Here is a 16,968-nt window from a genome sequence, read left to right as displayed (position 1 = left end):
CAACGCCACCAACACCGCCACCGCCGCCACAGCTGACGGCCAGTCAGAGTGCGACTACAGCACGGAATGGGACACCAGTGACAGCGAAGCGGACCAGTACATCCAGGACCCCAATGCCAGCGCCCAGGGTGACCAGCGTGGGCACACGGCTGAGTCTGACCCACAGGGTACCGCCAGCTACCAGGGAGTGGAGAAGCAGCACCATGCCAACCACCACCATGCCAACCACCACCACCAGCACCACCACCCGCAGCAGCAGCATAGCCGTACCCATAGCCATAGGCAGGATAGCGTGATGTCACAGAGCGGTGACACAGCCAATCCAGCGGTGGTACAGGAGGCCGGGGGGGCAGGACCGCACCCTGACCCCGACACCACTAGCAACAAACCCTGCCCCCCTCCAAGAGGAGGAGGAAGAGGAGGAGGAGGAAGAGGAGGAGGAAGAGGAGGAAGAGGAGGAGGAAGAGGAGGAAGAGGAGGAGCACTGGACAAGGCTGGTGGCGATAGTGGAGCTTTTCCACAGTCCACTTGGAAACCAGACACTCGTCCACAGTCGGGGGTAGAGGCACGAAGCACGCAGTCCGGAGCAGCAGCAGCAGCAGCAGCAAGTGTTGAGTTTACAGTGGCCGAAGGGGACGAGAGGAGCGCGGGGCCGTCGGAGAGGGAGAGGAGCGCGGGGCCGTCGGAGAGGGACAGCGCTCGGAGAGGTGGAGGCGAGACGTCGGTGACCGCGGCGACCCGTAGGGGTGGTGTCATGGCTCACACGACCGACTCGCAAGGGGACCATGACTTGAAAACACCCGAGCACACACACACTAACGCTAACGCCTCTTCAGCCCAGCCCAACACCACTAACGCCCACCGGGAGAGCGCAACCACCAGCAGCACTTCACACACTGGACTAAAGCGCTCAGCAGAACGTGACAGTGATAGAGACGGCAGGGAGATGAGAAGTGATTGTGTGTCAGACACCAGAGGAGAAGGAGCTGTGGAGGGGAGGAGGAGGCATGTCAGGTCTCCTCAACAGCTCTCGTCCTCCGAGACCGCAGATGAGGGCGTTGCGGAGAGCTTCCATGCCCCTTCTGCTACCGCTGCCAGCGGGGAGAGAGAGGGCGAGGGCGAGGGCGAGAGCGAGAGGCTAAGTGCCGATAATAGACCTCTGTCAGCCCCACCCCCAGCGCACCAGACGGGCCAAACTCCTGATTTACTGCCGGGGGGGCTGCCCCAGTCACGGCCACCTCCACAGCCCCAGACCGAGACCGAGACACGCGTCCAGACACACACCCAGACACAGCTAAAGTCGGAGCAGCTAAAATCACAGGACCAGACCTGTCTGACAGCAGCACGAGATCCCAATGCACCCGCACACCCTCCCCCCTCCTCACTACCTTCCTCCCCTCCCCCCTCCTCACTACCTCCCTCCCCTCCCTCCTCCGCACCCCTCTCCGCACCACACCGCCGCCAGCGCGGATCTCTGGATATTTCAGGTGCCAGTGAGGGCAAGAGGAGCTCTGCTGTGGATCCCTGTGGGGTTAAGGGGGATAGCTGTGGCATGACCACGCAGCCGCAGCAGCCGCGTGTTTCCACTGCGGGGGATTTGGGGGAGGTCAGCAACAACACCAACACTAGCCTCGGGGGCTCAGGGTCGCACGGCAACCACGGCCGAAGGGCAGGAGGCCGTACACACGAAACACCGCTAAACACCCCGCCAGGAATGGAACACTGCGGTGGAGGCGGTGGAGGCGGTGGAGGCGGTGGAGGCGGTGGAGGTGACACGGCGGCTCCGTGGCGTCATGCGGCCGAGCGTTCGGAAGGCTCTGGACAGCGGCGGCCATTACCAAATGTGGCGCCATCGTCATCGTCCTTATCGCCAGGCAACCAGCACTGCAACATCTCCTCCTCCACCACCACCATCGCCAAGGCCAACGGCTCCCATAATAACACCCAGGACGCGTCACCGCGGAAACATGTTAACGACCACCATGTGGACGCATCACCGCGGAAACATGTTAACGACCCCCACGTGGACGTGTCACCACGGAAACATGTTAACGACCCCCACGTGCAGGGCAGCGGAGACTCACACTCAGCGTCCCAGCGGAGCACATTCCAGTCGGGCAGCGAGCAGGACGCCCGTACGATAAGGACCAGGAGGACACCCAACATGGCTGCTGTTGCCCTTTCCAACATGGAGGACGACAACCAGGATCCGCCTGAACCTCACGCACGCAGAGGTAGCGCTACAAACAACACACACTCCAGCTCCAGCTCCAGCTCCCGAGGACAGGCCCCCAGTGCAGCTGAAGGGCCCCCACCTCATCACTCTGACAGTCAGGACTGGCCTGAGGACATGGGGGACATGGGGGACATTGGGGACATCGCCTTGTCCCAGTGCATCCCCTTGGAGTGTGACGAGCACGAGCACGTGGCCACCATGCTGAGGGAGAGAGAGCCGGCGTACGTGACGGCCGTGATAACGCGCGCCCCTAAGGTGTTCTCCTTACCTGAGCAGAGGCAGGTGGGGGGGGGGGGGGGGCCCCCTCCTCCGTCCTCCTCCTCCTCCTCCGCGTCTCACCTGGGCACACCTGGTCAGTCTGGGGAGCCCTGCGGGAAACCGTCAGGTGAGGAGGAAGAGGAGGAGCAGAGGGCCAGGGCTAAAGGTGAGGAGGAAGAGGAGGAGCAGAGGGCCAGGGCTAAAGGACCGCCCCCGCCTGTCCCCAAGAAGCCGAAGAACCCCTTCGTCCCCAAGACCCACGCCTCCTCCTCCTCCTCCTCCCCTTCCTCCTCCCGCACCAAAGCACCTCCCCCTGCCCCTGCCGCGGAGGAGCACAGCAGGTACATCGACCACCTCCTGCAGGACATCCGGCAGGCGCGTAGGGCCTCCTTCGACACCGAGACAGAGACCTCCCCCCAGGACACACACGGCAGGGACGCGCGAAGGGGGCTCACGGACGCCGACGGCGATGGCCGAGCGCATCACGGCCCATCTTACAGACACGTGGTGGAGGAGGAGGACCAATTAGAAGGGGAGGAGGAGACGGGGGAGCGGTCACATGATGACATGAGGAGGAGGTCACATGACACGAGGAGAACGTCACATGACAAGAGGAGAACGTCACATGACATGAGGGAGAGGTCACATGACACGAGGGGAACGTCACATGACGGCAGCGTGTACTTCATTAGGCCGGACTCTGACGTCATTTCCAAGATGGCGTCCGTCTGTCCTGAGGGGGGGTCACGGCACCTGGACATGTACCCTCTGGAGTACCAGACCCAAGGGCCGGCATCGTCACGGCAACCACCATCACCACCACCATCACCACCATCACCACCATCATCACCACCATCAGCCAAGGGGCCGCCACCCCCCGTGGCTAAGAAACCAAAGAACCCCTTTGCCAAGGCGGAGAGGGACAGAGACAAACACAGACACAGAGACAGGGACAGACAGAGAGAGAGCTCATCTCCCCCGTCCTACAGGGACAGACACAGAGAGAGATCTTCTCCCCCGTCCTCAGCTTTGGAGATCAGTGGAGAATGGAGTGACTACCCTGAGACATTCGACGACATCCCACCTCATTACCCACATGCTTACAATGATGCCCACGAGGATTTCGAGTCCAGAGCACTCAGGGCGGGGCTGGACACGAGGCACGAGAGAGACAGCGCACTCAGGGCGGGGCTGGACACGAGGCACGAGAGAGACAGCGGCGATGACCCTGATGTGGACGACGTGACGGAGCCGCGGGACGAGAGAGAACGGAGCGATCGGGAGAGGGCCATCATGAGGCAGATCAGGGACGCCAGACGCCGGGCGCTCGGCGGCGGAAACGACACTCACCATCAGGTGCTCGACATGCAGGATGACATGACACACAGGCTGCTTGTGGACCTCGACAACGACGGAGGTAGGCGCAGGATCCAGAGCGAAGCAGCAGCAGGTGGTGGCGTGAGGGGGAGAGCGGATGCTGACAATTTGGACTTTGGGCAAACTGAGACCAAAGCCGTGGAGAGGGGCCGCAGTCGCACGCTGCCCACGCCTGACACCAGAGCAGCCCAGGAGGAGAAGGAGGATTACAACGAGGTGACGAGGTACAAACCCGTACGAGAACTCATCAAGGAGACCAGCCGCAAACAGGAAGCGGCCAGACACAAAGCGGAAGCAGAGAGACAGCAGCGCTCGCCCCGCCTCCCATCGCGAGAGGAGAGCAGAGGGGAGAGACAGCAGCAGATAGGCCTGCAGTCAAGGAGAGACGAGGAGGAGGAGGAGGTGAGACAGCATCGCTCCCCGGAGGAGGAGGTGAGACAGCAGCGCTCGCCCCGCCTCCCATCGCGAGAGGAGAGCAGAGGGGAGAGACAGCAGCCGATAGGCCTGCAGTCAAAGAGAGACGAGGAGGAGGAGGTGAGACAGCATCGCTCCCTCTTACAGAGGGAGGAGGAGGAGGTGAGACAGCATCGCTCCCCGGAGGAGGAGGTGAGACAGCATCGCTCCCTCTTACAGAGGGAGGAGGAGGAGGTGAGACAGCATCGCTCCCCGGAGGAGGGAGTGAGACAGCATCGTTCCTTGTCCAACAGGCAAGATGAGGAGGTCATACAGTACCGCTCCCTGCCTAAGTCACTGGAGGATGATGTGAGACAGTACCGCTCCCTGCCCCGGCGCGAGGAGGTCAGAGGAGGAGGAGAGGGCAGTCTGGAGAGGGGGGAGACGGGGGCTGGTAGCCTAGAAAGGGGTGCCAGCCTCAAGGTGTCGCAGATGAAGAAGGCCTTCGACGTCACCAAGAAGACCACAGCACCCCCAGTGGAGCGGAGGGCATCTCCCAAAAAAGGCAAGTTGAGGCTCTTTTAGAAGTACTGAAACATTTTTAATGTGTGTGTGTGTGTGTGTGTGTGTGTGTGTGTGTGTGTGTGTGTGTGTGTGTGTGTGTGTGTGTGTGTGTGTGTGTGTGTGTGTGTGTGTGTGTGTGTGTGCACGATCCGCCACTCGAACCTGCCACCTCCTAGTCAATGCTCCAGTTCGGGTATGGGAGTAACAGCACTATACCAGAGAAAGCAGAGAGAGAGAGGTTCCATTGGCCCATTGTTTCCGGGTTCTATTATTGCAAGGGGGAGGGGGGTAAATCCCCCTTTAGGCAGACCTAAGGACTGTTCTATTCAATGCTAGTGGAGTATTATGACACGCCCCTTTAGACAGACCGGAACCTGGTCATGTTAGGTGCCCATAGCAACCTATTACATTGGCATATCTCTATACACTTAAATAATCTCTGACTATACCGCTGAGCTCAAGGTCGCTTCACTGTATTCGGGGGCCCTTGGCAAAGAGGGACTTCAGGGCCCCCAAATATAGATATTTCTCTTCAGACCATTGGAGAGGGGGCCCTTGCTAGAGGGAGTTCTGTCGATAGCATTGCACTTTTCAGTCACTGAATTTAGGGAGGTGCTGCCACACACTTAAGTTGTCATTGGGCCCCAGGCAATTGCCTAGTTTGCTTACCTGGTTGTGACGGGCCTGTCTGAGCTAAAGGGCCAGTCCGATAGCTCAGTGCCGATAGGCCTACTGTATGAGGCCTTGAGAGGGAGGTTTTGGTAACGTTCCACGTCACAGTCTGCTACTTGGCCTCCGTTCCATGTGTGTGTGTTGTTATATCAGATTTTCTTCTTACTGCCCTCGAGCTTTTGAGATGTGTTTTGGATGCAGTCAAATAGAACTGACCAGCTTGAAGGTTATGAGTGGCAGTAATGATACATGTCCAGAAGAGGTCGCTCTCTCTCCAACATACTGATCAGCAGTGATTGTTGTGGCAAGTATGCGGTCATTCGACAGCATCAATGGCCTCCATGCCTATACAAAAAAAATGCTGAATCCAATATCTGGAAAGTAGAATAGTTGCTCGAAGTATGGAAAACTGGCTTGAAGCTGAATGTTTTTAATGTAAAAAACAAAAAATGAATCCAGTCTATCAGTAGATCAATGCTGCAAAACGTTCAGCTGCTTTCTGAAACCTGAAAATCTCAGCTCAGTGAGTCCAATGACTAGTCTTAGTTCTATGGAGTGGTTTGAAAGAGAGGGACTGAGTATTTAAAAAAGAGACACCATTTCTCCACAAGATGCTTGAAGCATTGCCTGTGAATGAGTCTTCTCTAGGCCTACTTATATCATTTTGAGGAAGGGAGGGGCTGTTAGCAGGACAGATGCTGGTCTGGGAGAATGGGAGGGGAAAGGGCGTATCTCTTCCCATTTCATTGACTTGGAGAAAGGAACAGTACAGCGGGCCAGAGAGCTTGGGCGGGTACCAACACAATTCAAACACCAGACGGACTTATTTTTTGAATACTGCCAACATTTTCATGTTTCGAAATTATTCTGTTTGTTGAGTTGGAGAATTGTACATTATCAACGGAGGTAAGCAACACGACCCCGACGAAAAAAAATGCATAATTTCTATATCCTCTTCGTTCGGTGCTGGTTTTCATGAGGGCTTGGTGATCTGTGGGCTAGAGCTAGCAGCATCCGCGGTGGAACAGTCACACATCCGCCAAGCGCGGCTAGCTAATTCTCTTATGCGGGTTCAGCCCAGATTTTGAATTTTTTGGAGCTGTGCGTAAAATCACACACTCCAGTGCTTTGTCAGTAAATAATATGAAAGACACGTATCTTTTGGGTACGTCGTATTGGTTCAACTGTACAGCTGTGTTGAGTAAGAAGCATCATTAAGATCCCCATCTGTTTTTTTAATAAGCGCCATAGGTTAGCATTTTTCCTACTTCCTGGTATCCGGTGAAATATCGTTGCTTCATTCAAGCTAGCCTCCTAGCTAACTAGCAAGTAAAACTGCATATTTCCCACGTCAGGGGGAAAACACCCGGTTAGCTCATATTGATAACGTCCACGACGAGTAGTATTTTTCAGTGGAAGTGGTCATTTTCACAGACGTGTGCGTGTGTTTGTTTAAATTCCGGCCACATAGGTGGTTGTCAGACTGTGGTTTCATGTTCCCAGCGCCTGCTCCCTGTTTCGCCCTTATAAGGATGTGCATTTGCTCATATCCAGGGGTTTTCAGCCATTGTAGCATGTAGCCACCTACTAGCTGCCAGACACGGCTAGGGGAGCTGGGTGGTGCTGCTCTTCATTGAAATCATGAGATTGCATTCACATTCGTTCCCTCATGCACCAAAATGCAAATCCTTTCTGTGTATTTTTTAATGAGTGCACACATGTGTCCTTTTGCCCAGTTTCATTGAGCATATTGCTAGCCGCCCATTGATGGTTTCTGGGTGCAGTTAGCACTTGTCCGAGAAGAGAACACAATGAGCGAAGCTAGCGCTTGATAATGCATGCCGAAGCCGGTGACTTGGGGTGGGGAAGATATTGGCCTTTATTTTTAATAATGAATGGCCACTCACACCTAACTCTCATCACCATGTATCGATGCTGTGATGATGCCCTTGTGTAAATCCACAGCACTAAATTCCTGTTTTCTCTGAAGGTGTAGAAGACGTATGTCCCCTCTTCACCATTTTATAGGCTGAACAGGACAGGCAGAGAGGCGTTATTCAAATGCCAGCTAACATTGTCCTAGCTGTTGTTGATCATTTGGCTAATGTTAGCTGGTTTGGGAACCAGTATAGCGCATTCATTCTGTTCTCTGTGTGTGGAATGAGCATGAAGTACACTTGATGTTTTGATTATTGCGTTATTCAATACATGTACGAATGAATGAATGAATTAATGCATTGTATACGTGTAAAAGTTGGCAATGCATCTTTGGCTGTGTGCATCCTGCGGATGTGACAATGGGCTGAGCGGGGTGCACTTGCTCACTTCGCTCAGTGCGAAATGATGAATGGCCAATAAGTTCAGATTCAGATATCCGAACCAGGGCGTATACTACAAAGCTGGTTCAGGAGGACACACACACACACACACACACACACACACACACACACACACACACACACACACACACACACACACACACACACACACACACACACACACACACACACACCATGTAACGACCAGAGAACTGTCTTGCACTGATTGAGTAGACGTCAATTAGTGGGTGTTGTGGTGGTGGTTGGTGGTGGTGGTGATGATTAGCTCCTTCACACACGCCAGTCCTCTTGACTGACAACTGGAGGATGTGCACTGCACTCTTCTCACCCAATCTGTGTCTTCTGGTTGCATAACTTGACATGTCGGTGGTCTAACTAAAGTTTTCGAAGTGAGAAGTCCACACACTGTAAATCCTCTTTGTTGTCTTTTATTATTTCATGATTGGATTAATAAAAGACAACTAAAAGGTATATGACATCTATGGACTACTAATCTATTAGCACAGTGGTGCTCAAACTGTGGTACGCGTACCACTGGTGGTACTTGAGACATCTCTGGTGGTACTTGGAAGAATTCATTTTCTGCGCATTGTCTCACATTTTGTAATATTGAACTGTATGAATCTGAAAACATAATGCAGAATAATACTAGGCAAGAAATTTAGAAACAAACTTGCTCTGAATGTGGCCGTAGCTGTTGATGCCGTTATGAACCTCTCCTGTATTGACTGGCAAAAGTGAATATGGAAGGCCTTTGCTGCGATATTCTAATGTTGGTTGCCAAGGTGGTACTCGGAGAACTCAATATTTTCTCGGGTGGTACTTCACACAAAAAGTTTGAGAACCACTGTATTAGCAGGTTTACCACTTCCTGTATATTCACTTGGCCAGGTTTACCACTTAAAGGGGTATGCCACTATTGTGGGGCTTAATACAGTTAAAATTGTTGGCTGGGGTTTATAAAGGTGGTAAAGTGTCTTATTTTTCATGTAAGCCGTTGTCTTGCTTTAAGAGAAGTTAAAAGAGGGAGCATGTCGCTAAGCTAGTGAAAGTCAATGCATCCGTGTAGCATGCTACAATGCTACACGGATCCATTGACTTTCACTAGCTTAGCGACATATTCCCTCTTTTAACTTCTCTTAAAGCAAGACAACGCTTAACATGAAAAGTAAGACACTTAGCGACATATTCCCTCTTTTAACTTCTCTTAAAGCAAGATAACGCTTAACATGAAAAGTAAGACACTTTACCACCTTTATCAGCCAACGATTTTAACTGCATTAAGCCCCAAAATAGTGGCATACCCCTTTAACCATGTTCTTGGACTAGTAGGCTGAGCTCTTCTCACCCAATCAGCTGTGTTGACATGGTGGCGGTGTTTTTTGCTCTTCTTACTGTCTGTGTTGACATGTTGGCGGTGGTGTTTTTGCTCTCCTTACTGTCTGTGTTGACATGTTGGTGTTGTAACTAAACCCAGCTCCGTGTCGAATCGGCTATGGCAACCATGCTGCACTAACAGGCATCAGCCTCCACATCCATCAACACGCACGCACGCACGCACACATGCACGCACGCACACATGCACGCACGCACACACACATGCACGCACGCATGCACACACACCATGGCGCTGTAACTCGCCATATCGACCCCTTCTTGCCTCCAAGCTTTGCCAAGTCCTTGCATGTTTCTGCCAGTAGATGTAGACTTGGCTGGTACTTTAGTGTTTCTCAACTGTTTCTGCAGTGTGGCAACTTAAGTTGTGGTTGGACTGGGTAGGGATGGGGGTGTGGTGGCAAGGTTGTGGTAATTGTGGGGGTGTGGTGGTGTTGTGGATTTGACTGGGTAGGTGTGACGGTCGGTGTGGCAAGGTTGTGGTTGGCATTGGTGGGTGTGGTGGTGGTGTTGTAGTTGGACTGGGTAATAGGTGTGACGTATGGTGTGGGGCCAGACAAACTGAGCAAGAGATTCAGTCTTGGCTCCTGAAGGAACACACACACACACACACACACATACACACACATTGTTCTCTAGATTCCTGATGTGCAGCACTAGTGAGTAGTTGTGTTCAATGTTTATCAACTGGTGGGTCGCGACCCAAAAGTGGGTCGCGGAGGGGTCATGGGTGGGTCGCGGAGCCTTGGTGTAAAAAAAAAAAAGTAATAAAAAAAAAAAAACATTTCCTGCAACAATTTACAACTTTTATTTTGATAGGCTAGTGAACTCCGTGTCATCTGTCGTCATAGATACAATCTGAATGTTTATGCGAGATAGATAGCGTGCATTTAGTCATTCGAGTCTTGGTTACATTTTGAGAATTGCATTGAATTGACTTGAACGCTAAAAAAATTGGGTCGCGACCAAATGAGAGTGGAAAATGGTGGGTCCCAAGACTGTTCCAGTTGAGAACCGCTGGTTGTGTCGACATGAGTCCTGCTGCTGACCTTTCAGTGAGCACCGCATGTGATGGCAGATGATGAGGACAACCACCACGTCATGAAATAACTGACCTGTGTTTGCATCGCATCATAACTGGCCTGTGTACACATCGCATTATAACTGTATTGGGTACTAATATCGAGTCATAATAATCTTATAGACAGCAGGGCCGCATTAAGATGGCCTGGGGCTCCTAGGCAAATTTCATGTCAAATTTACATAGACAGTGTCATATTACAAGCTATGAATTGAGGATAACAGGTCTACCAACTGTACTGTCACACAACAGATACATTTTTCGATATTCCATCTTGTCACAATTCTGCAGTTTTTCACTTTTGTCCAATCAGCAAAAGTGGGGGGGGGGGGCTAGGCTGCAGCCATATCTAGCCTGTGGGGGCCCCTAGGCTGCAGCCATATCTAGCCTGTGGGGGCCCCTAGGCTGCCTAGGCTGTAGCCATATCTAGCCTGTGGGGGCCCTAGGCTGCAGCCATATCTAGCCTGTGGGGCCCCTAGGCTGCAGCCATATCTAGCCTGTGGGGGCCCTAGGCTGCAGCCATATCTAGCCTGTGGTGGGGGCCCCTAGGCTGCAGCCATATCTAGCCTGTGGGGGCCCTAGGCTGGAGCCATATCTAGCCTGTGGTGGGGGGCCCTAGGCTGCAGCCATATCTAGCCTGTGGGGGGCCCTAGACTGCAGCCATATCTAGCCTGTGGGGGCCCTAGGCTGCAGCCATATCTAGCCTGTGGGGGCCCTAGGCTGCAGCCATATCTAGCCTGTGGGGCCCCTAGGCTGCAGCCATATCTAGCATGTGGGGGCCCTAGGCTGCAGCCATATCTAGCCTGTGGGGCCCCTAGGCTGCAGCCATATCTAGCCTGTGGGGCCCCTAGGCTGCAGCCATATCTAGCCTGTGGGGCCCCTAGGCTGCAGCCATATCTAGCCTGTGGGGGCCCTTGGCTGCAACCATATCTAGCCTGTGGGGACCCTTAGGCTGCAGCCATGTCTAGCCTGTAGAGGCCCTAGGCTGCAGCCATATCTAGCCTGTGGGGGCCCTAGGCTGCAGCCATATCTAGCCTGTGGGGGCCCTAGGCTGCAGCCATATCTAGCCTGTGGTGGGGGCCCCTAGGCTGCAGCCATATCTAGCCTGTGGGGGCCCTAGGCTGCAGCCATATCTAGCCTGTGGTGGGGGCCCTAGGCTGCAGCCATATCTAGCCTGTGGGGGCCCTAGGCTGCAGCCATATCTAGCCTGTGGGGGCCCTAGGCTGCAGCCATATCTAGCCTGTGGGGCCCTAGGCTGCAGCCATATCTAGCCTGTGGGGGCCCTAGGCTGCAGCCATATCTAGCCTGTGGTGGGGGCCCTAGGCTGCAGCCATATCTAGCCTGTGGGGGCCCTAGGCTGCAGCCATATCTAGCCTGCTGTGGGGGCAGGGTTCACGTTAGTCGGCTGTGGCCGGACATTGGCCGTTTGCATGCATGAATGACCGGCAAAATAAAATGTGACCGGACAAAATGTCCGACAAAAATGACATGAATTAGTCAGTAAATAATATTAGCTCATTTTAAATAGCCTACTTAAAGTTACAAAACACCAGTAGGCCTAATATGAAACTGAACAAAGCTGAAAATATTTGTGAATAGCCTATAACTGAACTTGTCATAAACAGCACGCAATAGGCCCTATTGCTTGCGCTCTCGTCCCCACCGTCGTTGTCCCCAATCACGTTATGCTTATAATCACTTGACTCACGCTGGCTGCTGTGCTGTCGAGGAACGATTCTGTTTTGTTGTAGGCTATTTTTACCAATATATCAGTGAACACAACAAAGGGCATTGCATTTGCGAAACCGTTTCATGCCCAGTTGCGAAGTCAAGCCTAACGGTTTGGGACTCAATGGCATGCGCAGCATCGCAACATCGAATCACTTTCACTTTTACCTCTGCTGAAAAATGGTGGTGGATCTCCAAGTAGGCTACAGAGGGTCAAGTTAAATATTCCAGAGAACGATGGACTCGCGAGAAGTCCCAGTGAAAGTGCATGCAGGGCTTTATAACTGTTTTCATCACCGGCCAAAACGTGTAGCCCATAGAGCATCGTACGGAACGTGTCAATTCCATTACTTTCGAGAGCGCAGGAACACAACGCAATAGCTATTGCAGTGCAAATTTCAGTAGCGTCGATACCATTACTGCACTATTACAGGCATCACCTCGTTACCCAATTTGAGTAGGGAAATCCTCTTCGGGTTTGCTGATAAAACACACTGTTTGAGTTGATAATTTAGGGATCTGCGCACAGCACGTTGGCTGGCTGTTTTTTTCTCTCTTTCAGTTCGAGCTCTCGAGTGTGTGAAAGAAAGCGCGCGTTTACTCCCCGGAGCGCACAAGCAGGGCTCTAAATTAACACCAGCCAACTGGCCAAATGTTAGTGAAATTTAAGTTTTGCTGGCAGAAAAGACCAATTTACTTCACTTTGACCCATTAGGGAGTGTGTGTTTGGCTATATGAGGGAAGGTCCGTTAGATATTTCAAATGTCCGGTATTCTGCAATACAGCCGGCCACTTGTCCGGCCAGTAAGAATTCTAGCGTGAACACTGGCTGGGGGCCCCTAGGCTGCAGCCATATCTAGCCTGTGGGGGCCCCTGGCAGGTGGGGGCCCTAGGCTGCAGCCATATCTAGCCTGTGGGGGCCCCTAGGCTGCAGCCATATCTAGCCTGTGGGGGCCCCTGACAGGTGGGGGCCCTAGGCTGCAGCCATATCTAGCCTGTGGGGGCCCCTGGCAGGTGAGGGCCCTAGGCTGCAGCCATATCTAGCCTGTGGGGGCCCCTGGCAGGTGAGGGCCCTAGGCTGCAGCCACATGTAGCCTGTGTGTTAATCCGGCCCTGCTTGTAGAGGTCAGGCTGGCTGTTAGTCTGTTTTGCTCCTGAGTGCTAAATGAGCATTAGCAGCCACTGGGGCTGATTCATGCCGCATGGCCGGTGGCTCAGTCTATGGACTGCCATTGCTGCTGCTGCTGTGTGTGTGTGTGTGTGTGTGTGTGTGCATGTGTGTGCTGCCATTGCTGGTGTGTGTTGTGTGTGTGTGTGTGTGTGTGTGTGTGTGTGTGTGTGTGTGTGTGTGCTACCATTGCAGGCTGTGGATATACACCATATGGTCTGTGTCTCAGTGTATGGACTGCCATTGCGTGTGTGTGTGTGTGTGTGTGTGTGTGTGTGTGTGTGTGTGTGTGTGTGTGTGTGTGTGTGTGTGTGTGTGTGTGTGTGTGTCAGTCTTGGACTGCCATTGCTGCTGCGGCTGTGTGTGTGTGTGTGTGTGTGTTTGTCTGTGTGTGTTTGTTTGTTTTTCTCAGTCTTGGACTGCCATTGCTGCTGTCTGTGTGTGTGTGTCTGTGTGTGTGTGTGTGTGTGTGTCTCAGTCTATGGACTGCCATTGCTGCTGTGTGTGTGTGTGTGTGTGTGTATGTTTGTCTCAGTCTTGGACTGCCATTGCTGCTGTCTGTGTGTGTGTGTGTGTGTGTGTGTGTGTGTGTGTGTGTGTGTGTGTGTGTGTGTGTGTGTGTGTGTGTGTGTGTGTGTGTGTGTGTGTGTGTGTGTGTGTCAGTCTTGGACTGCCATTGCTGCTGTGTGTGTCTGTGTCTATGTTTGTCTCAGTCTTCGACTTCCATTGCTGCTGCTGCTGTGTGTGTGTGTGTGCGTGACCAGTGTGTAAGTGTATGGACAGCCATTGTTTCAGGTTTGAGTCATTGTCCTGTAATGGCACATGGTGCCTGGCTGCTTACTGGGTGTGGCTGCCCCTTCGCCCTGTGACACCGCGATGACATAATGTGCTGCCAGAGAGGGCATGACTCCTGGAATAAGCAGGGCTCCAGACTAACTTTTTGCACTGGTTGCACTGGTGCGCCTAAACATTTTTTTTAGGTGCACCAGCACAAAACTTAGGTGCACCGAAATGTTTTCACCACCCCATACACACACGCACCTCAGCTTTAAAAAAGAATTATTAAAAATAATAACAATAGCAATAATAATAGCAACAATAATCATTATCATTATTATTATTATTATTATTATTATTCTATTATTTTAAAAGACCTGGAGCCTTTCATGTGCTATAGGTTAAGGTAAGCGTACCCATTAAGCCCACCAAAATCTAAATTTCTTTATTTTTCAAACATCTTCACATAATTTTTTTTGTGAAATATTTTGTTAAATGGTAAGATTTACCTCTCTTCTCAATGTTTGTCACTGAGTTGATGGATATTTCAAAGTACAATATGAAGATTTTTTACGAGAAAAGTGAAAAGTCTGAATGGGCTTAAATGGTACCATTGGTACCATTTAAGCCCACTTGTGTTCCAAATAAGCTCATATAGTTATTTCTCTATCAAAATACCTGATGAGGTGTGTGAATTGAGTTTAAACAGTGGAGCCTACATGGCATAAATGGTTTCAGACCAAAAATGTAAGATTTGCTCAAAAAATAGTGCATAAAACCTAATTAAATATTACGGCATCTTTTACTTCATATACTTCATAAAATTCTTCATCCAAACAGAGAAATGTATTTTTTTCTTATTGATTATTGTTAGTTCATTACATTACGCCTTTTAAACCAACAACTTGGGATTGTACAGCACTTTTTATGTCCCTCAAAGGCATTTTTCATAAGCATGCATGCAAACTTGCATGCATTTCAATGAGGTGTACCATTTAAGCCCACCTTGTACCCATTAAGCCCGCCTATACAAAAAGCTATTTTATGGAAATAATCAACTCCACAAAACATTTCATGATGCATTTCTTTAAAGACCAATGCCAAACAAACTGGAATATGCTTAGAATTCATACCTAACCACCTTAAGTCTTACGGTAGAGTAAGATAAAGATGGTGTGTGGTTGTATCAAGAAAATATCGGCGTGTGCTCGCTCATAAAACACATCTTTCCATTTGAAGGGAAATGCTATAATTTAGTAAAACACAGCATGTATATATATAAAAATCATTACATTTACCTCTTAGTTTACTAAATATGAAAGTATTTTCAAAACATTTGACTTAAACTAGCTGATATTCTATGATTTCTGACATGTCCCAAAACAGCAAAGTTTTGAGGCAACTTCTTGTCAGTAGTCCTGAGACTGGATTCACTTGGACGGGAATAACTCGACGATAAAAAATGTGATTTGTTTGCAATAAAAAACATTTTGTCAGTTACTAAACCCTTTAATTGGATAGGGTGATGAACAACAAAATTCACCTTTTCCCTTTCTTTAAATTGACCTCAAAGTTGAAAGTGGGCTTAAAGGGTACATGGGCTTAATGGGTACACTTACCTTATAGGCTAGTCTTCCAAATGTGCTCCTTATAAAAGACATGACAGTAGGCTACCTAACTAACACATCTTGGCTAAGCAGTTTGGCTGGTAGAAAAGACCAAATTAGTAGCCTTTTAGTCAGTATGTGTCTGACTAGTAAGATCAACATACCAGCCTTTTCTGCAATAAGGCTACGCACACGGCACAAGCACAGAGTTACAATATGAAGATGGATGGATGGATGGATAGATAGATAGATTTTTTTAACAAACCCTGCTAAAAAATGTAATGATTTTTAAAATCATTAGACACAAATAGCCTAGCCTATGTTTACAGTGGAATCTGAGGTGAATTGGGTTTCGTCTATTTCCCAGTTTTTGAGCGCTCTCCCTCTGCATAATGATTGTGGTATCTTAGCAAGCGCTACGAACAGACACGACAGCACTAGTGCGCTCGTTCGCTCATTCTCTCTCGCTCTCTCTCTCTCTCCCTCCCTCTATCGCGTGCTGTCTCGAGGTGCATGAACGATGCCTTGCCGACTGATAGGCAGTATGTAGCCTGCCCTAGTCGCTATCAAAAAACTCACAGAAGTTCCGACAGACTAGCGCGTCACCTGTTGTTTTGCCAGCTCTGCACACGACTGAAACGGGCAATTATCCGCGCACCCGTCTGCGTTTTTGTGTGCCAATGTTTAATATCCGCTCAAGCCATTAAGTTTTTCCCCGTGATTGTGACTCTCTCGTGTTTAAAATATCCTCAAGTCATTTTGCTGTTTTTACCGTGATTGTAACTCTCTCGCCCATTGCAAAACTCGCTGGCACATGTGAACTCGGATAGTTGAGCGAAGTTGAACATTCTATTCTGAAATGTCGGGCTGCCTGTGAACGAGGAAGGGGGAGAAAGCTACCGGTAGTTCAGCGGAGTTGAAGGAATGACCGCATCGACACGCTTTATTGTGTGATGATGGGCCACTTCTGTAGAATGACTATTAATTTTATGTCCATTAAAACGGTTGTTTGGTAATTGATTTTGTTCTACTGATGGCTGGTCGCACCGGTGCGCCTAAAAATATTTTTTAGGCGCACCATTGAAAAAAATGGGCGCATAAACGACCAAATTGGTCGCACTCTGGAGCCCTGGAATAAGACTAGATATAGGTAAACACATTCTGCAAGACCATATGATGTGAATAAGACTAGATGGAGGTAAACAAATAGTGTATTGCAGCAGGAATATTCAGGTAAACATATTCTGCAAGACTATGGCCTCTCAGCCTGCATGTCTGAATATTAATGAATGAGTATTGATGGGAATAGGCTTCAGCATAACTGGCCTCTCTGACGGCCAATGATGTCCATGAGCTCTGGAATGGTGTGGATA

At 50.6% G+C, this 16,968-nt stretch overlaps 1 protein-coding gene across 4 annotated transcripts in view; it reads left to right on the top strand.

Annotated features, from left to right (window-relative positions):
- The first annotated feature begins 2,993 nt into the window (after positions 1-2,993).
- LOC134457815 (zinc finger CCCH domain-containing protein 13-like) overlaps positions 2,994-16,968 on the top strand; it is a 72,041-nt gene continuing 58,066 nt past the window's right edge. The window contains exons 1-4 of one of the 4 annotated variants that reach the window (XM_063209784.1): positions 2,996-4,303; positions 4,406-4,447; positions 4,478-4,519; positions 4,559-4,829. In XM_063209784.1, the coding sequence (XP_063065854.1) occupies positions 3,062-4,303; positions 4,406-4,447; positions 4,478-4,519; positions 4,559-4,829 (1,597 nt within the window). In that variant the 5' untranslated portion in view covers positions 2,996-3,061. Of the gene's footprint in view, positions 4,304-4,405; positions 4,830-16,968 lie in introns of all 4 variants that reach the window. The other 3 variants (XM_063209782.1, XM_063209783.1, XM_063209781.1) reach the window with 3 other exon arrangements.

This window comes from Engraulis encrasicolus, chromosome 11 (assembly GCF_034702125.1).
Source record: "Engraulis encrasicolus isolate BLACKSEA-1 chromosome 11, IST_EnEncr_1.0, whole genome shotgun sequence".
NCBI lineage: Eukaryota > Metazoa > Chordata > Actinopteri > Clupeiformes > Engraulidae > Engraulis > Engraulis encrasicolus.
This window is presented reverse-complemented; position numbering and strand designations above follow the sequence as displayed.